Source organism: Neolamprologus brichardi, chromosome 7 (assembly GCF_056152115.1).
Source record: "Neolamprologus brichardi isolate AB-2024 chromosome 7, ASM5615211v1, whole genome shotgun sequence".
NCBI lineage: Eukaryota > Metazoa > Chordata > Actinopteri > Cichliformes > Cichlidae > Neolamprologus > Neolamprologus brichardi.
The window spans coordinates 28,934,291-28,960,992 of NC_142110.1; the positions used below are offsets into that span (position 1 = coordinate 28,934,291).

Consider the following 26,702-nt stretch of genomic DNA (forward strand, 5'->3'; position numbering starts at 1 on the left):
AATTAAAGAGTTGTTTTTTTCAGTTTCATGTATTTATTATTTGCCTTTTATAGATTAACACTTTGTTCATATTTTTACTCACCGTGTGATTATTCTTGTTCATTTAACATTATGTCGTGTGTTCTCTAGGGATTGTGCTGGTGGCGATCAACCCGTACGAGCAGCTGCAGATTTATGGTGAGGAGGTAATCAACGCGTACAGCGGGCAGAACATGGGCGACATGGACCCTCATATATTTGCTGTGGCTGAAGAGGCCTACAAGCAGATGGCCAGGTGAGACTGTGGGTTCTTATTGGTCGTCGGCACGAGTGCGTCCTATTCTGTGACATTTGCGGTTCGATGCTGGAGGAGCGCGATGATTACAGAGCTGAGGAAAAACTCCCACTTTCTCTGTGATGGAGTCTAATTACAGTCACGCCTCTGCTCAGCAGCGTGTGCGAGGCAGCTGGTTAGCGTGGCGAGATACGTGGGAGGAAACGCTCTCTTTAAACGACTTGTATCTGCTGAGTTTATCGCAGAGATGGTGAAACGGCATGAAATACTCACATCCATGTGAAACTCACATCTGCAGAGTGTTTCCAGAGCTGCTGTGAAACTTCTTAGCCGATTCTACTCTCAGCTGAATCTCAGTGAATTATTTACTCATTTTAAGGAAGCGGCATACTCACAATACTTTAACAACCGTCTGAGAGAGGGACAGTTTCTTCTTTGTTACATAACCTTCAAATTAAGAGCACAAGTAAAGGATACAGATAATTTCATGTTATAATTTACTTCCAGTATTTTTGTGACTTGGAGCAGTTTCAGGAGCACTCGTATGAGCTGCTCCATCCTCTAATATTTCTTCCCAAAAGTCTCAGTTAACTGTGTTTTCAGTGTTTGCACAATAAAAATTCTTTGTTGTGATTGTTGGAAAACACCTGAAGGATTCATATCTATGTACATAAAGTTTTAGATTTACATTTTTAAATGTGAGATTTATGTATTTAGACATATTTGTGCTTTGATGGCATATTTAGAAAATGGAAATTAATCATTTTTGGATTTATATTTTGGAGATTAAAATTGACTACAATAATTGAAATAATTTTAATATTTATAAAAGCAAGTCTGAAATTTTTAAAAAGAAGTTTAAATATTTTAACAAAAAAGAGAAAAAAAAGGCCTAAAAACCTTAAAATTGTTGTATTTTGCAAACAAGTTAAAGACTGTAATCCAAATATTTTGATAAACCCATAGAAAAGTGAATAATTTAGTATTTACATCAGTTATTATTGTTGTTGTTGTTATTATTCTTCATCGTTCTCTCAGTGCCAAGCATCTGCTAACTTTAGTAGAACGAATTAAAGTCCTGCATTGTGACCATAGAGGCGGTGTGGTTCATTTTCTTCTTCATCTGTGGTGTTTATCAGAGATGAGAAGAATCAGTCGATCATCGTGAGCGGAGAATCCGGAGCAGGGAAGACGGTTTCTGCAAAGTACGCCATGCGGTTCTTTGCCACGGTGGGCGGCTCAGCCAGCGACACCAACGTGGAGGACAAAGTTCTGGCGTCCAGTCCCATTATGGAGGTGAGTGGGCGGAGCCTTGTTTCATATTATATTACGATGCCAACAGCTCTTTAATTTTCTTTTTATATCCATCGCCAAATTGCAGGTTAAACCTCCTTCCAAACACTTGGTAGTCAGAGAATCGTGGATTTAAAAAATTGTGTGAATTGGCACATTTCCCTTGACTTGGTGTGCATCTCTGGACCCCTTCTAGATTTTTAAAAAAAAAAATTATTATTTTTTTAATGATATCCTGGAGGTTTAGTACTGAGCAGGTGTACACCACAGAATCTTCTCTGGTGGTTCAATCTTTCATCTTGATGTTAATTTTGAGGCCGAGGACAAAATCTCAGCTAGAAAAATCTACTTTGTACCTCAAAAACTTCGATGGAGCGTGCTGTAGGCAGTCCAGAGTTGGCTGCGGAGGAGAGAACAGCGACTTGTTTCACATGAAATAAAACTGCATCCATGCAGCAGGAGGAGCTGCTGTACAGTTTTAAAGAACATGGATGATATTGTCTCTTTTTCCATCAGGCGATTGGAAATGCAAAAACCACTCGCAATGACAACAGCAGCCGCTTTGGAAAGTACATCCAGATCGGTTTTAACAGACATTACCACATCATCGGTGCCAACATGCGCACCTACCTGCTGGAAAAGTCCCGCGTAGTGTTTCAGGTCAGTCTCACAGACTCGCTCAGGATGTTTGGTTGAACCTGATTGGTTCGTCTGTGTAAAGAGTTTGTTGTTTCTTTCTCAGGCTGAGGACGAGAGGAATTATCACATCTTCTACCAGCTCTGCGCCTCTGCCAGTTTACCGGAGTTCAAAGACCTCTCCCTCAGTGAGTCAAAAGTTTGGGAGCTGTGTTTTGGTTGGACGATTATTATTAAATGGGATAAGTATTAGTCTAAAGTTGCGCTTCTTTAAGTCGGCCTCAGGGTCAAATCGTTTGAGGATTATTGGTCTAAAAATTATAATTTTTCATCTCTTAACGAAAAAATTTATTTAGAGTTAAGGTTGAAGTCTTTTCCTGCTTCTTCATGTTACCAGGATTCAGCTCAATGCTGTGGAAGTTCAGTCAGTATTTATTCTGCCTGTAAATATTCACTTTCGTCACATGATCAGTTCTTTCTCTCCTCTCTCAGCCAGTGCAGAGGATTTCACGTACACGTCTCTAGGCGAAAACATTTTCATCGAGGGCGTGAATGACGCCGAAGATTTTAAGAAGACCAGAGAGGCCTTCACGCTGCTGGGTAAGAGTCATGAGTCTGTCCCGAACACCATGTTTGGTGGTTTAGCTTTCATTTCTTCAGGCATGTGTTTGTAGATGAGCGCTGGTCACTGGTGGACTATCCAGACTCTTCCGGTGTTAGTGTGCTTTCACTCTCGCTCTCATTCGTAGCCTCTTCATTGGCTCACCTTAACATTTGAAAACAGCACGTTTTAATTTGCTGTTAGCCTGTTGTCTGTTTCAGTCTCATTGACTTTTCACAGTTACTTGATTCTACACAGCAGCTTGTCTCTTACTGTGTGGATGTTCCTTTAATTGAAGTCTGAAGGGGCAGCGAATATTCAAGCTTCAGCTGGGACGTCTGTTTGACTTCAGTTCAGTCATCATTCAGGGTCTGTGTGAGGAGAAGGATTTGGATTATGGATTTTACAAGGAGCCAGAGAAGAAATAAAGTGTTAAAATAAATAATCCTGTGTACGCTAAGTTATAATTGTTCACAACTAGTAAAATAAAAGTGGGACAAAAAGCACAATTGGCAAAAAAGTCATCAGTGAATAAAGCACAAAAGTGAAAAAACTTGAAAGTCCATCCATCCATTCGCTTCTGTTCATCCTTTTTCAGGGTTGCAGGGGTGCTGGAGCCTATCCCAGCTGTCTTAGGGCCTGAGGCGGGGTACACCCTGCACAGGTCGCCAGTCTGTCGACGGGCTAACACAGACACAATCATTCGCGCTCACATTCACTCCCGCATTCACATCTATGGGTAATATAGTTTCCAATTAACCTATCCCCACTGAATGCATGTCTTTGGACTGTGGGAGGAAGCCAGAGTACCTGGATAGAACCCACGCAAACACAGGGAGAACATGCAAACACACAGAAAGACCCCGACCTGGTGGCTGAATTGAACTCAGGACCTTCTTGCTGTGAGGCAACAGTGCTAAGCACCGTGCTGCCCTTAACTTGAAAGTCAAAACAATAAAACAGAATAAAAATATAAATAAAGTTAATTAACATTAAGATGTGGGATGCATGCATGACAATGAGACAATTTTCTGCTATTAAAAACAAGTAAAAGGATTTTCAATTTAAAACTGCTCTTCGTCTCCATGCTCGTAGTAAGAACTCAGACTCTGGATCAGTTGTAGTGTGATGCTGATGGTCGAGCTTTCAGCATGTGCTGCTGGCCCTCCTGTGACTCGCTTAAACAGACACTTCAGTCATGTTTTTGATCTACAGGTATAAAGGAGAGCAGTCAGAACAGCATCTTTAAAGTCATCGCGTCCATCCTTCATCTTGGGAACGTCGAGATCTGCTCGGACCGAGACGGGGAGTCCTGCCACATTGCGGTACATCTGCGGCCTTTCTTTTAGTCTCTTCTCAACTTTTATCGGCGCTCTGACTTTGACTCTGTTCGTGTTTCAGAAAAAGGACGTCCACCTGCAGCACTTCTGCAAACTGCTGGGTGTGGAGCTGCAGCAGATGGAGCACTGGCTCTGTCACAGGAAGCTTGCCACCACCTCCGAGACGTACGTGAAGACCATGTCCACCAAGCAGGCGACCAACGCCCGCGACGCCCTTGCCAAGCACATCTACGCCCGCATGTTCGACTGGATCGTAGAGCACATTAACCTTTCTCTGCAGACGTCCACCAAGCAGCACTCCTTCATCGGAGTCCTTGACATCTACGGGTACGAAGCCGTCTAACCACCTGCTTCACCTGCTGTTGTTTGTTTTGTTGACCTGGATAAGAAGGTGTCTGTGGTTTTTCATCAGGTTTGAGACGTTTGAGGTGAACAGCTTTGAGCAGTTCTGCATCAACTATGCCAACGAGAAACTCCAGCAGCAGTTCAACTCTGTGAGTTTTCTGATGAACTTTAATGTAAATTGCCTCACCTCTCAGGATTTCACTGATTCAAACCGTTATCCTCCTACGTCCTCAGCATGTGTTCAAGCTGGAGCAGGAGGAGTACATGAAGGAGCAGATCCCCTGGACTCTGATCGATTTTGCTGATAACCAGCCGTGTATCGACCTGATCGAGGCTCGGCTCGGCATCCTGGACCTGCTGGACGAGGAGTGTAAAGTAAGACTGACCGTCACACACATTATATTTTTGTGATTTTGACATTAAAGTTCTTTTCTCCAAAACCAATAAAACTAGAACACAAAAAGAATGCAAAACTTCTGTGTTGACTCTACTAAAGGATGATGAGTTTTTTGCTTTGCTTTTTAACAAGCTCAACAGAGTCTGCAGACTCAAACTAAAGGGGAGAGCCTTCCAGAGTCCAGGTGCTGCTTTTGAGCTCTGTCGCTTTCAGTTTTCAGCCTTGTACATGGTACGACCTGCAGGCTTTGGTCACATGACCTTAGGGACCTGCTCCGACATACAGGTGTAAAAGTTATTTGATGTATGCTGGTGCTTGACCATTCAGAGCCCTATAAGTGAGAACCAAGATCTTGACGCGTACTTTGGAGTGGATGAGGAGCCAATGGAGCTGGACGAGTAGCAGTGTGACGTGACAAAACTTTGGTGGTTTGGTCAGAAGTCTGGCAGCAGTGTTCTGTACAGTCTGCAGATGTTCCAGTGATGCTTTGTTTAAGCAGGTGAATAATGAGTTAAAGTAATCCAACCTTGAAGAAACAAAAGCATGAATAACAGTTTCCAGTTTTGCTTGTGACATAATACTACTTAGTACTACTACCACTACAATATGTCCTCAGTGATAAAACGTGACCATCTGAAGTAAAACCAGAGTCAAAATTTACCCCGAGGATTCCTGATGAAAGACTTGGCATAAGAGGCTAATGGACCAAGATCAGGGGTCCAGTATTAGAGCTGTATGCTTTTCCGGAGCACAAACAAGAATTTCAGTATTTTCTTCATTAAGCTGAGAAAATGTTTATCCATCCAGCATTTTACAAAGTCTAAGCACTTTTGTGAGACATGCCGTTTCGATACCTCGTGAGGATTAAGGCACTATTAACGAGTTTTTGGAGCCAGAAGGGAATGTTAAGTTATAAGCTAATGCTAGCTAGCTTGCTAGCTTGGTTGTTGCATCCACAAATGCAGGTAAATAATAAAATCCTAGAGTTACGCTCACCTGAACTGAATTTCAGACTTCCTTACATATTAATGGTCGGATAATTATTTTTAAACCATCACCTGGTTGCTGGCCTATTTTATAAAGGCTCTTTAAGTCACCGTAACTCTGTTACCATTTGTGCTAGAGCGATAAAGAGTTAAAACTTCTTCAAAAACTCTCCAACAGCACAAAAACAATCCAGAGGTCCAGTTCAGAGACTACTTAACAGACAGCTAACGACTACAGTCAACGTTTAATAATGCAAACTTTTTAAACAGGTGAGTTATAAATGAACCAACCATTTCCACCCATCCATTTCCCTGTAAAGTTGTTATGAAGGAGACAAAGGGCAATCGTGGCTCAAGAGTTGGGTGTTCGTCTTGTAATCTGAAGGTTGCCGGTTCGAGCCCCGGCTTGGACAGTCTCGGTTGTTGTGTCCTTGGGCAAGACACTTCACCTACCGCCTACTGGTGATGACCAGAGGGGCCGATGGTGCGATATGTCAGCCTCGCTTCTGTTAGTCTGCCCTAGGGCAGCTGTGGCTACAACTGGTTTGCCTGTGTGTGAATGTGAGAGTGAATGAATAGTGGAATTGTAAAGCGCTTTGAGGGTCTCAAAAAAAGCTATATAAATGCAATTTATTATTATTATTATTATTATTATTATTAAAAAATAAGTTGTAGCAATCAAAACTGTTGATTTCTGTTCACTTTTGGAGCCTCAAGTGGACACTGGAGGATGTGCGGTTTTTGGCGTCAATGCTGGCTTCATTTTCGTGTCCTGGAATATGAAACTTCGTTTCATGTATCAAATATGCTTTGTTTGGATTGAAAGTTTGAGCTCACCACTCATAAAAACAACGTTTTTCCACAGATGTGAGACATCTGCTTGTAATCTTATTCTTGCCTTATTTTTTGAGCACTTGCAAACACTTTGTCCTTTTTAATGGGTTGTGTGGAAAATGTAAGATGGAGAACTTTCCTGTAATATTTAGATTTTGATTATCCTCGATGCCCTGACTCTTAGGGCTGTGATGAAATGGGGTTCATGTCTGCTCCAGTTTTCCCGAGCTGCTGCCGTGTTTAGACTGAGTGTCGGAAACTCTGCTGAGTGCTGCACTTTCTTGCATTTCCCTCTCTGGTGCTGATCTGTGTGTTTATCTGGTGTAAATCTCTCAGATCAGAGCTGATGATTTATTCATCCTCTCTCTGTCTTTGAAGTTATGATGATAATGTGGGACAGCACTGGAGGAGGAAGTAAATGTGTAATTCAGCGCTCAGGTAGCCTGAATAGATCTCCTCCATGAGCTGTTGTGTAATCTGTTTGTGTTTCAGGTGCCAAAGGGGACGGATCAGAACTGGGCCCAGAAGCTCTACAATAAGCACTCCAGCAGCGCTCACTTCCAGAAACCTCGCATGTCCAACATCTCCTTCATTATCATACACTTCGCTGATAAGGTGAGCCAGGGACTCCTCCACCAGCTGTTTGATGAGGTTCAGAGTTTGAGTATCCAAACACTGTACTCTCAGAGGAAACTCAATCTTTTTACTGGTTTTACAGAACTTCACAGGATGTCAGCGAGAGTGAAAAACAGAGCTGAAAATAAGCAGAATAGGTCAGCTTTAAAGTTTCCAGAGTCTGGGGGCAGAAATGAATGAAAGTGATCATCTGAAGGCAGAGTTGTCTCCACTGACAGATTAAAGCCGAGGACGTTCACCCCCTGCAGAGGGTATTAAAAAGACTCCTTCTCATGTCCTCAGGGTTTCACTTCACAGGAACGTGGATTCCTTAAACAGTCTCCTCAGGCTGTGGTCCAGCTGTTTATCACATTATAAAAACATTGAAAAGTTTCATATTTACATCACTTGGACAGATCTAGAATTATGAAGGCAAGACTATCTGATTTAAAAGGTGACCTGGAGAAATCGTATTAAGGTCCTTTTGGCTAATAGGGTGTATTTTAAAATACATGACAGCATACACTCTGGGCAGGTCTCCTTTCACACTTACAGTCAAGCTTAGAATGACTAAATAAAGCCTTGATCATGATCACTATGAAATATTTAGATGTGCAGTAGAAAAAATAAAAAGCAAGGAGATGTGTTTGTATGGGAGTTTACAGTTTGAGTCCAGCTGCTCATCTTCATCTGATGGTTGACGCTCAGCTTGCCCTCTCTGCAGGTGGAGTATCAGTGTGATGGCTTCCTGGAAAAGAACAGAGACACTGTCTACGAGGAGCAGATCAACATCCTGAAGGCCAGCCAGGTACGAACCAGAACCAGGACTTTCTTCCTGTGAGATCAGAGACTCCAGCTCCGCGTCATCTGTTTAAGCTGCACATTTTGCACATTTTTGTAATTTCTGATGACAAATAATCATTTTGTCCTTCCTGCTGGTTTATTTGACCTTTATCTGGGTTTGTTGGTGTAGCAGGAATTCAATTTGCTTGTTTCTGATGAACTGGTGAACTTGAATCTTAATGCATGTCACATTTCTTTGACCTCCTTTTCTTTTTCTTTTTTTTTCTTCCCCTCAGTTTCAGCTCGTCGCCGACCTGTTTAGTGACAAAGACGACGTGACCCCTGCAAAGTCTGCCAGAGTGAACGTCCGAGCGCTGAAGACGGTTCCCAAAGCTCCGAACAAAGAGCACAGGAAGACGGTGGGGCATCAGGTGAGCTCTGCAGGACTTTCAGGAGCATTGTAGTGCTTCCTGCTGCTGTTCTCACACATTTCTGTGTTTTCAGTTCCGGACGTCTCTGCATCTGCTCATGGACACCCTGAATGCTACGACTCCTCACTACGTGCGCTGCATCAAACCCAACGACTTCAAAGAGGCCTTCTCGTGAGTCAGCTCGTCTCGTTTTCTATTTGAATCAAAGGAAGTGATCCGAGGTTGTACACGCCGAGTCAGTTCAAAATGCTGACGAGTTCATTGTGGCGCAGCCCTACAGGACGAGCAGGTCTGATATCACAGAGGTCATGACGAACAGGTTCTGCATGGGCGTGAGAACATCGACCTGCTCAAACAGGATCCACTTCCAACTAAATTCTTATTTATTCAAGCAAAAAAAACAAAAAAAAAACAGCCTGAACCAAACCAGTAGCCAAACCACTCCTGTCTCTCCAAACGCAGCGAGCCGCATTCTTCCACAACAGCTCACTTCAAAAATAAATGTTTCACTAACGGCCGTCACAGCGAGCAGCGCCGCAGAATTTTTACACCAAAGGGATTCCCCCTAAAGCGTGTTTTCCTACAAGTCACAAACACACCAGGAACAACACATGTGCCTCACAATAAACATGCAAATTTACTGAAAAGATGTCCATCAGTTCAAATTAATTCGCAAACGTAATGCTGCATAGTTTACATCAAAAGGTTATTATTATTGTTACTAGAAGTAGTAGTAATAGTAGATGATGAAGAAGTAGTAGTAGCAGTCTGTTAATCCTCTCCACTTAATCTTAAAATAGGTTCTTCTGTGCACTGTGTCGATGTTGGTTTATATTTGAGTAATGACAGGATTCATTTTTAGGATTCAGACCGACTACAAACAGCCGTGTTAGTATTTTTTTTCTGAAAACAATCACATTTCTGTGAACGTTTTCAGTTCAGTTTTTGTGGATTTGATGATTGATGAGATGATTCTTTGAGTGTTCGCTGGGAGCTGTCATCGTGTTTGTCTGCTGATGCTGCTCAGCACAAACTGCTCTGTGTCAGAGCGGGTAAATTAAATAAAGCGCCTCAGTCACATGTCTGACTGCTACTCGGCTCTCAGCTGACCAACTCACTCAGTCTGCTGTGAGCTGACTCTGCTGTCGTCCCAATGAAGAGGATGAGGTGAGAGGAAGAGTTTGGGCTGTGGGACTTTAAATCATTCTGTTTTGGGGGGGTTGACGCGTTTCTTGTTTTGCAGGTTTGACTCGCGGCGAGCGGTGCAGCAACTCAGAGCCTGTGGAGTCCTGGAGACGATCCGGATCAGCGCGGCCGGGTATCCGTCCAGGTGAGTCCAGCTCAGCTGTCATTCAATCATGTGACCCCTCACCTGGTTTAAGTTTCATGGTCAGAGCGGTAGGAAAATCCAGCAGCTCTCTGCTTGTCTGTCTGCTCCATTTCCTCGAGGCCTGAGGAGAAGTCTGTGCCGCCATAATGATCTGAAATCTAATAACCAGTCATGTGAACGAGAAACAGAACTCTTGTTTTTGACAGTTCAACCAACACAACGTGAAGTGAAATCACAGTTCACAGAACTGATGCCCGCATGTGTTGTGTGTCGCTTCTCCAGGTGGACGTACCCAGATTTCTTCAACAGGTATCGAGTCCTGATGAAGAAATCAGACATGACGACAGCAGACAAGAAGCTGGTGTGTAAAAACCTGCTGGAGACGCTGATCAAGGTGGGAAACACAGCAGCATAAACACAGCTTTCATTAAAGCTCAGTGATGTGCAAAACAATACAAAGGTCTTTTCATTCTCAGTCCGGACCTCGCACCTGACCATTCAACTCTTAACTCTGACCTATGAATGATTCCAACATAAACCAGCCCCTGACTTGAGGGATGAACCAGTGTTGTGTCCACACAAATTTACATTTAAAATTAAATTTTTGTCTTTAGGCACTTTATTTCTAGCAGCCTGTCTCTCTCTCACACACACACACACACACACACACACACACACACACACACACACACACACACACACACACACACACACACACACACACACACACACACACACACACACACACACACACACACACACACACACACACACAGTTGGATATAAAATTAGTCATATTACTTCTACGTAAATAAAAATGAGCCTGTATGTTTAAATATAACACAAACTTTGTTTCAACGCTTGATAATTTGTTGTTTGTAAAGCTTTTATTCACATTTTGCACACCAAACTTTTAGAAGGTCAACTTTAACGAAAATTTCATTAAACCTGTCTGCGTTTCATGTAGAGGGATTCTTTTGTGTATGCTTCCACATGTCTCACACATTTATTTATTTGGTAATTATTCTGATTTAATCGGCCCTCACCCTCGTTTAAATCCGTCTTTCAGGAGCCTGACATGTTCCAGTTTGGAAAGACAAAGATCTTCTTCCGAGCGGGTCAGGTTGCGTACTTGGAGAAGCTCCGGACTGACAGGTTCCGCTCGGCCTGCATCAAGATCCAGAAGACGGTTCGAGGCTGGTTGCAGAGGATCCGATACCGCAAGATCCGCAAGATGGCCATCACTCTGCAGAGATACGGCCGAGGATACATGGCCCGCAGGTGAGCCTTTACCCACACCAGGAACTCTGTGAGTGATTCAGTGAAGAGGCTAGAAAATGAGCTAAACGTCAATCAGCCGATATAATTAATGATCATCCAGAACTCCAGGAATTAAACTGTTTTAATTTACTGTGTAAAGATCAAATTAATCCATGCTGCTTTATTTTCAAGTTCTTTGTGTCAGCCAATCAGAAATTGAAACTTCAACGCCGCCATGTTTAAGCTCACATTGCAGCGAATCAGGTAGTGATGTTAATGAATGTCCGTCCTGCAGGTACGCTGAGTTCCTGCGTCAGACACGAGCGGCCATCATCTGTCAGAAGCAGTACCGCATGGTGAGAGAGAGACGCGAGTTTCTGAGAGTGAGACGCGCAGTGGTCACCATCCAGGCGTACGCCAAAGGGATGTTCACCCGCAGGATTTACCAAGAGGTACAGCCGCCATCACTGCTCAGTGTTAGCAGCGACAAAACTGCAGTGTTAAAAAAATAAGCAAATAAACAAGCATAGAGACAGAAATCTGCATAAAATTAAAACAGCTTCATTAAACACTGAATCTAACTTTACTGAAGTTTTCAGAAATATGAATATCTGCTCTTACAAACATGAGTGTTAAGTGTTAAACATGCAGCTTTTAAGTGCCTCATGAAGCAGCTGTGGATGAAAGAGAAGTTCCTCTTTACAGGAAACCCCTGAATGGAGCTGGGACATGTGTTCATAAATTTATGTGTTTGTTATGTAATCGTTGGACTTTCTGTCCCGTTCTTTACTCTGTATGAACTTCGAGTCTTAAAGCCGATTCTTTGGAAAGACTCGGCTCAGTTTTTGATGTCTCGTTAAACTGGAAACAAAGTTAAAGGAGGAATGTGGTCAGGCGGACGCTCTGATTGAATGGATTTGTGTGTCTGTGCGTGCTGTTAGTCCTCCAACCATGACCACCTCTACATCTACTTCTACAGTTCCTGCTGCATCACAAGGCGATGATCATCCAGAAGAATGTACGCGGCTGGATGCAGAGGAAGCAGTTTAGACGAGCCCGCAACGCCGCCATCACCATCCAGTGCGCCTTCAGACGCATGCACGCCAAACGGCAGCTGAAGCAGCTGAAGATCGAAGCTCGCTCTGCCGAGCACCTGAAGAAGCTCAACACGGGCATGGAGAACAAGATCGTTCAGCTGCAGAGGAAAATGGACGACCAGGTACGCCACCAAGCGTGTTTTTATTCTGAAGCTAGTCTGTTAATTACACACAATAAAACATGTTGAGTTGTATTTAAATGGAGGTCGTCCTATTTGATACTATTCAGTCTTCTAAAGGTTTAGCTGAGCAGCAGCTTCAGGAGTTGGTGTCCACGCTGCTTCTGTAATAATGTGAACATGGGGTGAATAAAGGTCATTTTAGTTTAGGTCGTCGGAGTGAAGAGATGGTAGATAAACAGAAATGTGTATTGATGATACAAAAGTGGGTTTTTATAAGACTTTGAACTGTCCCACCCAACACCAGCTTCCTCTAAGATCTGTTAAGTGTCTTCAGTGGACAGTACATCAGAGTACACCACATCTCCCCCTAGTGACAAACAAGTGTAAGTGCAAGTTCACAAACTGCACCTGTTTAATTAAACCTATAGATCAGAGTCGATCTGTGACGTTATGTTTATGTGACTACACACAGACAGCGTTTCTCCAAACAACTCAAACATAATGTTTTCACTCATGTCCTCTCCTGTGCAGTGATACTGCTTTAAAATGCTTTTTACTTTATTTATTTTTTATCTGTGAACAGTCATGCGGACTGATGTCAGATGCTCTGAATCATGTTTTAAAACTATGTAAAAAAAAAATGAGCAGAAGCAGATTCACATGATTCCAGTGAAGTTATTTTGGAGTTATTTTGGGTAAAGAGCTTATTAAATAATTTAATCTAAAATCAGCACACAGGAGAAAAGTCTGTTAAATACAATTTATTTTTCTACTATAATCCTTTAATAATCATCACGTGTGAGCTCCTGTGTGCAGCAAACATGTTGATGAATAGGATATAACGATCCAGGTCTAAGTCGTTGACTCAATAAATATGAGTTATGATGAAGTATTGGACCAGTGCAAATTACTTTGTAACAAAGGCTGTGATGTACATGATAACCTCACTGCTGCTTCACCTGCTCACCTGCTTCAGTCCAAAGAGCTCCGCACTCAGAACGAGCAGCTACAGACGGTAAACACCTCGCTGGGCTCAGAAGTGAACAAGCTGCAGAAGCAGCTGGAGCTGCTGCGCAGTCAGCAGGAGGACGGAGGCCAGGTGAGGTCGCTGGAGGAGGAGCTGGAGCACTTGAGGAAGGAGCTGGAGGAGGCGCATGCCCAGAGGAACAAGATGGAGGAGGAGCATATCAACGAGAAGATGGACCTCACACAGGTGGGCGAGGGAGACAGACACAGCACACGTCCTGTCAGGCTATTCAGAGGCTTTGCTGCAGTAAAAGTGCTCATACTACACAGTACAAATACTCACATCAAGTACTGCAGTGAAAGTCAAATTATATGAATATGATCAGAAAATATTACTTCAAGTATTAAAAGTAAAAGTATTCACTGCAGAAAAGTTTCCTCGGTGGGATTTTAATGTGCTCGCTGTTCCAGCTTTGACTCATCAGAGGTGTTTAAACTGATTCAGTGTTACTGCTGTAAAACTGGCACACAGCGACGTGTGTGTTTTAATCACTCTGTGTGTGTGTGTGTGTGTGTGTGTGTGGTTCAGAGGGTGGATGAGCTGGAGAGAGAAAACTCCCTGCTGAAGAGCGAGAAGGAGGAAATGAACCGACGCATCCTGCAGCACTCAAAGAGCACAGAAGGTAAATTACCTGGAAACACACCTGGATTAAGATGTGTGCGAGCATACGTGCAAGCGACACACTCACACAAGAGTCTCTCTGTCTGCAACAGGAAACACGAGTCAGCTCGAGTGAGTCACTTTTCCTCTGTGACTGTCTTTAAGCTGAGAACAATGATTTATTGATGCCTTCCTGCAGGCTTGCTTCTCAGTGGCCAATGGAAACAGGAAGTAGGAACGAAGGTGAATTCAGTCAGAAAGTCCGACTGGAAGCAGAATAAAATCGAAAAGTTTCAGAGACTAAAGCACCGATGACTATAACACACACACACACACACACAACTTGCCTTGTAAGTCTTAGTGAGGACATCTAATTGACAAAAATTATTTCCCTAACCATCAAAAATGAATGCCTAACCCAGGTTATGGTTAGCCTAAACTTAACTGTAACCCTGAGACTAAAACCACATTTTGAGCCTCAAAAATGCCCTCATCTCCTGGTGGCAGCGAGCAGTGCAGGAAAAACAAACCAGACTGGAGACGCATCAAATTTATTTACTTAGTTATTTAGTTTTGTTTGTTTTTATCCAAGTGGAGCGATTACTGCTAAAACCACAGGAAGCTCTACAGCTCAGCGTGTCCTTGTGATGGACTTTTCCTTCCTGGTTTTAAATGGAAAGTGTTTAAGTGTATCTTCTTATGGAGCATTTATTGAACTTAAAGCAAGCACAATTAGAACATTCAGTTACAGTTCAGAGCTTTATCATTGATGTGAATTTAGCACCTTCATGTTTGGGAACTTTTTTCAGCTTCTTTTGAAGTGAAGCAGGCTGTGAAGAGTTTACAGCTTTACTTACTGAAAGCTGCCGTTCATTGATATATGTGTGTGTGTTTCAGAGGAAGTGAGCAGTGTGTCTCTGCAGTCGGAGCTGGATAAGGAGAGGGAGCGCTACCAGAACCTCCTCAAAGAGTTCTCCAGGCTGGAGCAGAGATATGACAACCTGAAGGAGGAGATGTCGCTCAACAAGGTGACCTCCTGACCTCAGAGAGACGTCATCACAAACACACTCACACACTGACATTTATATTTGGAGGGCAACAATGAACTCCAGGTCATGGTGCAGTCCTTTAGTCATTCTGAATTAGGAGAAGTAAAAATATATTTTTCTTTCCTGCAAATCTTTTGCCCTCTTTCTGACCCGATGTTTTAAAAAACAAAAACAAACAAACAAACAAACAGGCTGATATTTCACAGTTCTTCCGAGTGTGTTTGAAGCAGAGAGCTGGATGTTGTTCAGTTCGGTGCTCACATCTGTGGAGATCTAACTGATCATATTCAGTTTTTGTTTCATTCAGAAAAATATCCTGGGACCTAAAGGCTTCATGAGAACACTCTAATAACACCATTATGAAAAGAAAAAATATTTTGTTAAGTAAAAGTGTTAAATTGCAATGATAACACTGTAAGGTTGATCCCTGCACAGATGTAGTGGATAAACTAATCAAGGTGTTCTTTGCAGTCTGATCTTATCAGTAAGAAAACTGTTAGTACCAGAATGATGAAGGCATCGGGAAAGGTTAGAGTTGAAACAGACTTAAAAACCTACAGCTCTACGACACAATCGTCACAGCATCTGAACTCAGATGTTCTCAGAATTTTTATATCTGAGAACTTCTGAGGTTTTCTAAAAGTTTATGGTTTATTTTAGTTTTTCTTCCTAGACCTTCAGTCTATATTTTCCCCTTTTATATCAGCGACTTTAGTACATCTGTAGTGACTTTCTTCCTCCTGTCATCCTACAGTTCCAGCCTGGCCACAGGAGGAACACGTCCAATCAGAGCAGCCTGGAGTCGGACTCTAATTACCCGTCTGTCTCCACCTCAGAGATTGGAGACACCGAGGACTCCATTCAGCTGGTGGACGTGAGTCAGTTTGTACTTTATCTGCACAGAGCAGGCATCAGATCACACAAGTAAAGAGCCAGAGATGGAAAAATAGAGGGTGTTCAACACAGTGATGTTTAACTAACAGGATTTAAATCAGTAATGATGTGGGTGAAGTGTGATTATAGATTCTCCAGAAGTGCATGCAAGTTTGTTCAAATGTGTTGCTGCAGGATATCCAGTTATTCATTTAAGCTGTTGTGATCTGAACGAAAGAAAAACATTGGTTTTAAATCTGAATCACTTCATGAAGAATACAATTGGATGATTCGGTGTTCAGAGATGTGTGTTAAATCATGCTGGTCTGCAGGAGATGGGGATAGACAAGGCCGCTATGGATATTAGTCTATTCATGAAGCTGCAGAAGAGAGTCCGAGAGCTGGAGCAGGAGAGGAAGAAACTGCAGCTCACAGTGGAGAAGATGGAGGAGCTGGCCAAGCGAAAGGTGACTGAGCAAGGATTTATCAGAGGGGCTCAGCTGCTTCCTGTGAGTTTTTATCTGCTGGAAATGAATCGGGTTCTGATATTTTTCTTTGTGCTTCCTTCATTTTAGGGCTCTGAGTCAAGGCTCTCCACTTCTGAGCAGGAGACGGCCGATCTGGCCTACAATAATCTCAAGGTACAAAACTGAAACCATTTCATGGCATCAGGACTTCTTCTCTGTCCTTTCAGATGAAGCTAGTGTGTAACAAATCAACATCTAAAACTTAAACGGTGAACTTTGTGTCTCTGCAGAGGCAAGAGCTGGAATCGGAGAACAAGAAACTGAAGAACGACTTGAATGAGCTGAGGAAGACGGTCGCTGAGCGAGCCTCACAGAACAGCTCATCCAATGAGCTACAGGACAGCTACAACCTGCTGCTGAGCCAGCTTAAATCAGCCAATGAGGAGTTGGATGCTCGCAAGGAGGAAGTCCTCATCCTCAGGACGCAGATTGTGAGCGCGGCCCAGCTGCAGGAGAAGAACGAGAATATCCTGAGCCTGAACACAACGGTATCACATTAACAAAGTTCTAATCCTTATGAGGAGGCCAGATTTGTATTTGTTATTCATCATGCTACTCCACACACTATAGATGGACCAAAGCGTCACGTGTTCTCTCTGGTAAAACACATTATTATCAGTGTAGAAGCTCAGCTTTGTGTTGGCAGCGTGTCTGCATGTCTAGAAAAGTGAGATAAGCTTTGGCTGTGAGGTCAGTTTAAGCATTTTAAAAAGCAGCCAAGACAATTTCTTTCTGTGGTGTTTCTGTTTGTGATTACAGCTCTCAAGACACGTTCATCTCTTATCAAAGAATACGATTTTTGTGACAGAAGGAAACTATCATTATTTTTATTATTACTATTACAACAAAGACAAACCTTGTGGTTTGTCCTTAGGTAGTAATAGAGGAGGATTTTCAGCTTCACAGAGGTGGAAATCTGCTTATTTCCTCCTTATTCAAAAGCAATGAGGTCACTGCAAAGTGATGCAATATTGAATAATTTGATATTTAACTCATATTGCACAGTGGTGTACTCACTTCCACTGTTCGACCTACTTCCACATACAGACATGAGTATAAACAGGCTTTGCAGTCTCAAGCTTAGATGGGAAGCACTGTCCAGCCCGATTCAAACAGAAAATGGAGTTTCAGCTCAAAGGGGGAATTTTAAGACTTTTATTTATGAAGAGAGGCTATGTTATAATATTACCAATCATTAGGCTCAGTAACAGTTTGCTCAAAGTGATTGAAAATGTGAGAGAACACTTCCCACGAGGCTGCAGCAACGGGCTGGATTCTGCTTTAGACATTTCTCTTGATGAAGTCTCTCACCTGCTGCCACTGCTTTCAGATAAACACACAGTCTGCAGTGCAGTGGATGAGTCAGAGGGCTGAGGATGTATATGAATTTATCGTGTTCATGTGTCAACTGTTTGTGTGTTAGAGTGATATTAAAATGAGGTCAGTGAGCTGTTGTTTTGGTGATGTGACATGCTCTTTCTGTGTCTGAGCAGGAAACTGATTCTACTCCTGTGGTGAACAACAGCAAAGAGCCTGTGGACAAAGAGGAGGCGCTCAAAGCTTACCATGGACTGTGTGAGTCCAAAAAGTAAGTGACTAAAGAACCGAAACCAGCCAGCTTTACCACAGTGAGGTATTTGGGCAGAAGAGATCCTCTATACAGGTCACGTCAGCTGATCTCCTCTTTAGTTGTTGACACAAAAGGCTTTGAATGCGCTCTTTGTACTTTGCTCTGGCTGTTCTCAAGTATTTGATTAAAAAAATCCTTCTTTTCTTCTCTAATGAATGATCCTGCTAATTGAAACTTTCTGAGACTTTAAATCAGATTTCAGAGCGACAGATTGCTGGACACGAGGACTGTCTGTCGCAGACTTCGTGTCATTCACTTCTGTTCCAGTTGCTGTCAGCTGTACTGAAGCTTCAACAGATCACATTTCTGTTTCCTTCACACATTTTCAGTCTCTACTCATTTTTAATGTCCAGTTTGAGAGTCTCACAAGACTCTGAGGCTTTTCCCAAACCTACATAATGATCAACAGGTAGCTCCTTACCGCTGAACACAGAAACAAAACTACCAAACAGAAACAAACAAAAAAAGACAACAAACAAAATAACCAACAGCTGGTTTAAATTTGGCTCCTTCTGCACGTCGGGGCCACATCCAGCTCCCCTGCTGTCTCTAGAAGGACTGTTGTTCTGACAACCTGAAATTTCACAAACTCTGAGAAAACAAAACTAATCTGACTTCATGTCGAGCATGAACACTGCTGATCTGAGCTCTTCTATGGAAGTTGGTTCCATTGAAGAGGGGCCTGAAAACTGAAGGCTCTGCTTCCCATTATACTGTTAAATACTCCAGGAACAACAAGTAAGCCTGCAGTGTGAGAGCGAAGTGCTCTAATGGTGCTACAAGGTCATTAAGATAAGATGGGGCCTGATTATTTAAAACCTTGTATGTGAGCAGCAGGATATTGAATTTTGGATTTAACAGGGAGCCAATGAGGGGAAGCCAATATAGGAGAAATGTAGCTTCAGAAGACATCATAGACACTCCTGCTGAACCAGCACCGTCTCACTGCACTTCATTTCGCTTAGTCACATTAAATCTGTTCAGTTGTGTTTCTAGACATGAATTTCCCCATTTTTGATTTCAATCTTTGGTCTGATATCTCCTCGTGTGCACGTGTTACATTTTTAAAGTGCAAAAAAAACCCCCAAAATCAGTCCCACAAAAGTGATTGTGATTTGGGTTAAAATAAAACACCTTTGTGCCATTCCTTTTTCATCGGATCCACCAAAACACAGGGCTGTGATCATCATAAATAACAAGTGCAGCTCTAACAGTGTTTTAGTGGCAGCAGCTGAAGTTGTGGTTTTTCTCTTGTTTATGTAGCGACTAACCTTTCTGCTGCTCTTCCTCCTCTCTGTTCGCTGCATTGCTCCTCACATGCTGCTTTTATCTGCTTCTGTGTGTCCTCTGCCTGCTGCTGCTGGACACCAGTAACCATCAGGACTGGTGTCACCTGAATGAAGATGGAGAGCTGGGCTTGGCTTACCAGGGCCTCAAACAAGTGGCCAGGTTTCTGTTTGCTCATTTCCTCTGCTTCCTTTCATTTCAAAAAATCATCGCTGTAATGTTCTGGACCTCAGTCTGTTCGTAAAGTGCCGCTGTTACACCCAGTGTGTGAAATATGAGGATGCTCTCAGCTCCTAAGTAAAATCTGCCATGTGAGCTCAATCTGGATTTGAAGTTTGTTTATGAGCCCAGAAAGCAGCTGTGATGGTTCAGCTTAAGGCGACGATTATCCTCAATATTCTCTTTATATGTTTGAGAGTTGCTGATGAATCATATGCAGTTTAATATTCATGCAGCCTGAAGAAGAGGACACCATTAATTTAAAATACCCAAACATCAGCATCAGTATTAACTCAGTGAGTCACACATTCACATGTCAGTGCTGACTCAGCAACTTTTAGAGCAAAAATCACATAAAATTATTACTTCTAAAATAAAACAAAGTAAACCTTCATCGTGAACCTTCAGTGTGTTGTTACTTCATGGGAAGGTTAATGAAAATGTGTCTTAGCCCTCAGAGGATGTTTCACACATTGGCTGTATCACCACTGATCTGTCTGCGCGGTGTCTTGCTGTGTTTTTTTGTTTGTTTGTTTGTTTGTTTTGTTTTTTTGTTTTGGTGTTTTGTTGTTTTTGGTGTCTGTCAGTAACACTCTGGTCCTCCCGGTCCTGCCAGGCTGCTGGAGGCTCAGCTGCAGACTCAGTCCAGGCAGCACAAAGACGAGCTGGAGGCCCTTCACACTCAGATCGAGCTGCTGAAGGGTGACATCGAGGATAAGCAGGAAAAGCTCAGCTACATGATGTCTCTGTCTCCAGAGGCTCAGGTGGAGTACAGCGTCCAGCAGGAGATCACGCGGCTCACCAATGACAACCTGGTGAGTAATACTGCAGCTGCCGCTGCTGCCGGACTCCCTTCCTGATTCCTGATTCCTGTTTTCTGACGCTGCCCTGTGTCTTCCTGCAGGATCTCAAAGAGCTGGTGGAGAAGCTGGAGAAGAACGAGAGGAAGCTGAAGAAGCAGCTCAAGATCTACATGAAGAAGGTCCAGGAGCTGGAAGGTAACAGAAGAACAGGAAGCTGCTCTGTAGAGCTGCACCTGATGGTCAGGGGCTAAGTGTGTGTGTGTGTCCATGTGTCTGTTTTTCAGCTGCTCAAGCAGCAGCTCAGAGCAGCAGGTCCAAACCTGAGCTGATACGTCAGGTGACCGTCCAGAGGAAAGAGAAGGACTTTGAGGGGATGCTGGAGTACAACAAGGAGAACGAGGCGCTGCTGGTCAAGACCCTGATCAATGGTAAGAACATCGCCCCAGCTTCATGTGGTCTTTCTATCTTACATGAGGTTTCATATTGTGGGTGAGGTATTCCCATCCACCTCAGACTGCGTTTGTTCAAACCGCATGCTGGATAAGAAGATTTCTCCCACAGCTTTCAGAAGTTAGAATAGAAGCTCTGAACAAATATTCTAACTTAAATATTTATTAAATCGGGCATTTGGTAGTTAGAAAAAGCAACACAAGAAGCTGTCTGGTTTCCAGCTGTTTCTGTAGCTCCCCAATGTCCCTCACAGTGACGACTTTACTGTCACTAAAGTTGAGCTGGAGGTGAAGTTGAAAATATGTGATGACAAGACGAGCAGCAGGATGCATGTCCTCAGGATAATAAAACCAGAGTTTTTTCACCCATTGCATGGTTACAAACATGTGATTTCAGACATCCGCCCCAACAACGTGTCGGGTACGGTGCCCTGTCTGCCAGCTTACATCCTCTTCATGTGCATCCGCCATGCTGACTACATCAATGATGACCAGAAGGTGGAGTCTCTGCTTACCTCCACCATCAACGCAATCAAGAAGGTCCTCAAGGTTGGTGCTACTGCACACACAGCCCACCTGTCTGATTCCACACACAGGTTCTTTTATTTTGAAAGTCCTTTTATTCATTGTGCAGAAGAACAACGATGACTTTGAGATGACATCCTTCTGGTTGGCCAACACCAGCCGACTGCTTCACTGTCTGAAGCAATACAGCGGTGAGGAGGTGAGGACCTGATCGATATCTGTAATGAATGAGCAGACAGAAGCAGCGATTAACCGCTCTCACATCCTGACATCTTCTTCATCAGGCATTTATGACACAGAACACGCCCAAACAGAACGAACACTGTCTGAAGAACTTTGACCTGGCTGAGTACAGACAGGTGTTGAGCGATCTCTCCATCCAGATCTACCAGCAACTCATCAAAGTGGCAGAAGGCATCATTCAACCCATGATCGGTGAGTTTGCCTGAAACACCAAAAAGGAGAATTTTATGGTTTGATGCATCTAATTGCAAGATGCATAAATGCACATACTGCGTTGGTTATATTTTGCTTAAAGAAATATTTATGTGGTTTTCTAATCGGTGCCTCTCATTCAGCTTGGTGTGTTATTTCAGCATGGTTAAAAATAAAGAGCACGGGACCTTATAGAAAACTTTGCAAAGCTCCTCTCTTGCTGGATGGTCAAATGTCCTGTACAATATGAGTTGCATTCATCAGTCAGATTTCTAGAAGGATAAATATCCAGCCAGTAGAAAGAGATTAGAAACTGTTCGAGATATGGCCTTTCTCCTGTTGCAGCAGATTCATTTACAAAATTGTTGAAGAGTTATTTCACATTTTTCTACTAAATATTTGGGATGTTTAACCTGTCTGAGACAGGCCCCAACCTGTGAGAATTTTAATCTTTAATCTGAAAACCCTGAGTTTGTTTTCTTTAAGGATGTGGAAGGTAGTAATATATTGTTTGATCTTTTTTTCACCAGGGTTGTAAAATTGTGCACGTTTAAAATGGAAAATTGCATTTTAATTTCTGCGTGAGTAGTTGAAAAAATGAAAACATGCTGGACTTTGCTGACTGTGTTCAGGTGATGTAACTCTGTTCCTTGAAAAAGTCAGCTGCTTGACATACCGACAGAAGTGGGTATAGAGTCAGTTGTGGGGAAAGAGGTACTTTCCTCCCGAGTCCCTTTATGAGAAACACAAACATGTTTGTGCTGAAAAAAGCTGACAACACCATCCATTAGTGTGTTTAAACCAGATGGACAGAAGTCTGGTGGTAAATTAAAAAGAAGTGAAAGTGAAAATAAAGACTTCTGGAGCCAACAGGTTAAAATGATGACAAGGACAGCTGTGTCATGAAGCCTCATCTCTGTTGTTAAATATGAAAAACTGAGTGACTTAACCACAACCCGAATCTGCAGACATCACTTTCAGTCTTATAAAACATGCAGCGTGTCAGTGAGTGGCTGTCAAAGATGTTTGGCTTTCACAGATCATTGCTCTCTGTTGCAGTGACATTTTAGATATGAGCCACACTAGTAGCTGCTGTTTCATCTGCTGTCACAAAAACATTAATGCAAAGGTTGATGGTGCAACCAAACCAAATTCTGTGTTCTCAATTCAGAGCTGAACCACTTATTTTAACTCACTGCTGTAACCGCATCATCAAAGGAGCTGAGGGCCACCGAAGAAGTCCTGTTACAATTATACAGAAAAATAAAATGGGGTTTCTAATGTACCGTCCAGCGAACCATCATTGTGTAATGAGAGCGGCACGAAACGGAACCGAAGCATTATTTAGATGCTAAACTAAATGATAAATGTGGTCATTTGTAGTGTTTGGTCAAGTGTCATAACATGAGGAAGAAGCAGGTTATCACAACAACACCATGGTGAAATCTTCTAGTCCCACTCTTCTCTTGTTTTTTGTTGGTTTGAGTTTTCGTTGAGTTTGTCTGTTGAACACTTGGGGAATTTTTTTTCAGAAACTACGTCACTCTGAGGTAGCAGCTGACTCATTTCGTCCCCATATGAGTCATCATGTGACTTTCTGCTATCGGACTGTGCACAGTGGTTACCACAGCAACCACAGAGCTGTGGTCAGTGTGAACTTCATCGTTATCAAAGGTATTTTTATCTACCAGAAGTCTTTAAGTCGAACAGAGTAAAGGCAGGCTAAAAAAATCCCCTCAGAGCTGCAGGACGGTTATCAGTGGACAGATGAGTTCTGGTCAAATCGAAGACTAAACCTAAAACACGGTCCAGAGCTTGAAGAAAGATGAGTTCTGGAGGGTTTTTTTTTTTTGTTTTTTTTTTTTTGGCGAATGCATGCCCTCCACCGAAGCAAATGAGTCTCTGAGCTGCTGCAGGAATTCAACCACAATCAGCTGCATGTTCTTGGAGTGAGCAAAGTAAAACTGAATTGAAGTAGCTAACAGCAAACATGGATTCATGGTTTAGATCAAAGCGAGCAACTTTGGCAGCAAAGTGCTGCTCAAGACTGCCTCAACATACCTGGAGCTGCAACCTCATTGAAGATCTGAAAACTCTGGAATCTAAATGGAGAAAAGCCAAAACCACAAAGTGACTGGAGAACAAAACAAGTGTTGGAGGAGCTAAGTCTGTATAGCACCATCCTGTGTTTTTTTTTTTTTTTTTTTTTTTTTTTTAAAGTTTCTAGATCATTTTGTTGCTGTGTAACTGGTGTCAGTCTGTACCTTCCCATCTGTTCAATAAACGTTCTTCTTTGTATGTCAGCGTCGGAGTTTACCTCCAGTTTGGCAGTTTTTATCTTCATGATGTTTTCTGAACTCCTTTTCTGGTTTCTGTTTTGCCAACCAGTGTCGGCCATGTTGGAGAGCGAGAGCATCCCCAGCCTGGCAGGCGTGAAGCCGATGGGCTACAGGAACCGTTCGTCCAGCATGGACATGGACGCCGACGGCCCCACCAGCTACACCCTGCAGGCCCTGATCAAGCAGCTGGGGCAGTTCCACAACATCATGCGAGACCACGGTCTGGACCCTGAGATCATAGGTCAGGCGGTCCGGCAGCTCTTCCACTGCATCAACGCTGTTACCCTTAACAACCTGTTGCTGCGCAAGGACGTCTGCTCCTGGAGCACCGGCATGCAGCTCAGGTACTAAACCTGCAGCCGACACCCACAAGCTCAACTTTATAGTTTGTACTCCATTACAATGCAAAACAAATTTACTAAAATCTGTGAACTATGTAGAGTACATATACATTTTATAATTTTGTCTTTATACTTTATATTGAATTAGAATCCAGTGAAAATTTCTTTGCAGGTTAAATGAACTAAAGAAAAACTAAAACTTATCCTCTACATTTCTGTATAATCACCAAAACAAAAACAGACAGCTAATAAACATGTGTGTTCGTTCATGTGTTTGTTAGCTGGCTGATGGTTTGACACGTCAGTGAGCTCAGTTCCTCTTTGAAGTTCTTCCCTCGTTAGTTACAAGTTCTAGAGATAAATGGTGCAGATAGCTTCAGCTGTGGTTAATGACTCGTTTTTATCAACAAACCTAACAATAATCCCAAACAGGTCACGAATTACACCGTTAATTCACAGCTCACTGAGCTCAGCCAGCTGTTCCATCACTACAGGCTGCCCTTTTGTAGGGCTTTTTCATGCAGTACACAAAAACACATCAACCTCAATCCAACATGACTGTGTCAGTTAAATAGAAAGGCTGGAATAGAACATCATCCAGTTTATGATGATTTTCTATTCTATTCATATCATGAAAGCTTAAATTGAGTTTTAGGTTGCGCTCTGTCCAAAATAATAATTAAAAAAATTTACTTAAGAAGTGAAATTATTACAATAATAATCTGGATTTTTCTGGGGTGACAAGAAAGAACAAGAAATCAAAGAAGCACTGGTTGAAGAAGAGTATTGACCATAACTTGTTACATAATGTGCTGGTTTGTTGTTAGTGTTCAGATTCAGGTTGGAGAAAGATTGCACAGAGAGATGGAGGTTGGCTTTAACGTCACTTACGTCACGTCGCTAAAACCTTGTATGCCTGAACCACAGATGGGTCTGCCTGTGAGCCTGAACTCTGTGGGTCCCCCATCAACCCCAACCCTCACTTTGAATTTTGTGTGTGTGTGTGTACAGGTACAACACCAGTCAGTTGGAGGAGTGGCTCAGAGGAAATAACTTGTATCAGAGTAAAGCTGCAGCTACTCTGGAGCCGATCATTCAGGCTGCACAGCTGCTGCAGGTCAAGAAGAAAACGTCGCAGGACGCCGAGGCCATCTGCGCGCTGTGCACCGCGCTCACCGTGCAGCAGGTACGCTCAGCTCATCTGAGCGCAAGCAGGCGATCGATAACACTCCCGATCAGATAATGACAGGATGTTAACCTGCTGTCTCCTGCAGATCGTGAAAATCCTGAACCTCTACACACCTCTGAACGAGTTTGAAGAACGAGTCACTGTGTCCTTCATCAGAAACATTCAGGTGTGAATCACACAGACTGTTTAGCTGCTTATACCTCTACCAAACACCAGAGGGAGGATTCCTCTGGGTCATGAAAAGAACAAATGTAAATTTTTGAAGCATAAAAGGTGGAATCTGAATGTCAGATCCTTTTACAGCAGATGTGATGTTAGAAAATTTAACACCTCATGCTGCTGGTGCCAAATCTGAAGATCTGAACCAATCAGGTCATTTAAAAACAGAACTGCAGAATTATTTTTGCTTCTGTGCTTCTTATTCTGCTTTGGAAATAGTTCACTCTGGTGGTGTAAAAAAAGAAAAAAGGCTCTGTATGAGCACCTCTGCTTTTACTTCTGTTTTTTACCAAAGTGTATTTTTAACTTTGTACTGCCCACATCCAATGTAGATATTTGGGAAAGCCCTGCATTGCTAAACAAAACCAGGAGCTCCCAGCAGTTTTCAGGAAAACCTGATATCTTACACGAATCCTTTAAAATGCCCACGTTCGGTCTGATGAGGCAAGCGTAAACATACGTAACATACATACATGCGTAAACATATCCAATAATGTCAATTCTGCGAAAAAACATGTTGCTGTCTTCGGATAAACTGAAACTGTTTGACGTTAAGAGCAAATTTAACCTCCTAGGACCGGGCGTCCACATACGTGGACATCACATCTTGGGTTGTCTTGACCAAAATACTAAATCTTGCTCCACAAGGTCCTGATATCCACTTACGAGGACATTATACTGCCACTGTTCATCTCATTTTTCTCAGAAACAAAAATCCGGTACAAAAAAAAAATCTGGTAATTCTTTTTTACTTTCATCAGGTCCCAATCAGCCAAAATGACAAAGAGAAATTAAAAATCATACCATGAAAGAGTTCGGGTCTTAGGAGGTTAAAGATTGCACAAC

At 42.7% G+C, this 26,702-nt stretch overlaps 1 protein-coding gene across 3 annotated transcripts in view; it reads left to right on the forward strand.

The window, feature by feature from the left end:
• The window catches only part of myo5b (myosin VB), a 45,944-nt gene that overhangs the window by 17,737 nt on the left and 1,505 nt on the right, over window positions 1–26,702 (forward strand). For 2 of the 3 annotated variants that reach the window (XM_087843427.1, XM_087843428.1), the window contains exons 4-39: window positions 130–274; window positions 1,414–1,570; window positions 2,084–2,227; window positions 2,310–2,391; window positions 2,696–2,803; window positions 4,020–4,129; window positions 4,206–4,471; window positions 4,557–4,638; window positions 4,724–4,864; window positions 7,199–7,321; window positions 8,046–8,129; window positions 8,401–8,535; window positions 8,609–8,706; window positions 9,779–9,865; window positions 10,148–10,259; window positions 10,935–11,146; window positions 11,421–11,577; window positions 12,105–12,344; window positions 13,321–13,557; window positions 13,900–13,993; window positions 14,869–14,999; window positions 15,775–15,894; window positions 16,226–16,360; window positions 16,469–16,534; window positions 16,651–16,908; window positions 17,914–18,008; window positions 19,422–19,499; window positions 20,173–20,371; window positions 20,461–20,554; window positions 20,644–20,787; window positions 21,206–21,357; window positions 21,443–21,532; window positions 21,618–21,768; window positions 24,157–24,451; window positions 25,460–25,634; window positions 25,723–25,803. In XM_087843427.1, the coding sequence (XP_087699553.1) occupies window positions 130–274; window positions 1,414–1,570; window positions 2,084–2,227; window positions 2,310–2,391; window positions 2,696–2,803; window positions 4,020–4,129; window positions 4,206–4,471; window positions 4,557–4,638; window positions 4,724–4,864; window positions 7,199–7,321; window positions 8,046–8,129; window positions 8,401–8,535; window positions 8,609–8,706; window positions 9,779–9,865; window positions 10,148–10,259; window positions 10,935–11,146; window positions 11,421–11,577; window positions 12,105–12,344; window positions 13,321–13,557; window positions 13,900–13,993; window positions 14,869–14,999; window positions 15,775–15,894; window positions 16,226–16,360; window positions 16,469–16,534; window positions 16,651–16,908; window positions 17,914–18,008; window positions 19,422–19,499; window positions 20,173–20,371; window positions 20,461–20,554; window positions 20,644–20,787; window positions 21,206–21,357; window positions 21,443–21,532; window positions 21,618–21,768; window positions 24,157–24,451; window positions 25,460–25,634; window positions 25,723–25,803 (5,078 nt within the window). The remainder of the gene's footprint in view (window positions 1–129; window positions 275–1,413; window positions 1,571–2,083; window positions 2,228–2,309; window positions 2,392–2,695; window positions 2,804–4,019; window positions 4,130–4,205; window positions 4,472–4,556; window positions 4,639–4,723; window positions 4,865–7,198; window positions 7,322–8,045; window positions 8,130–8,400; window positions 8,536–8,608; window positions 8,707–9,778; window positions 9,866–10,147; window positions 10,260–10,934; window positions 11,147–11,420; window positions 11,578–12,104; window positions 12,345–13,320; window positions 13,558–13,899; window positions 13,994–14,868; window positions 15,000–15,774; window positions 15,895–16,225; window positions 16,361–16,468; window positions 16,535–16,650; window positions 16,909–17,913; window positions 18,009–19,421; window positions 19,500–20,172; window positions 20,372–20,460; window positions 20,555–20,643; window positions 20,788–21,205; window positions 21,358–21,442; window positions 21,533–21,617; window positions 21,769–24,156; window positions 24,452–25,459; window positions 25,635–25,722; window positions 25,804–26,702) is intronic. The other variant, XM_087843429.1, reaches the window with a different exon arrangement.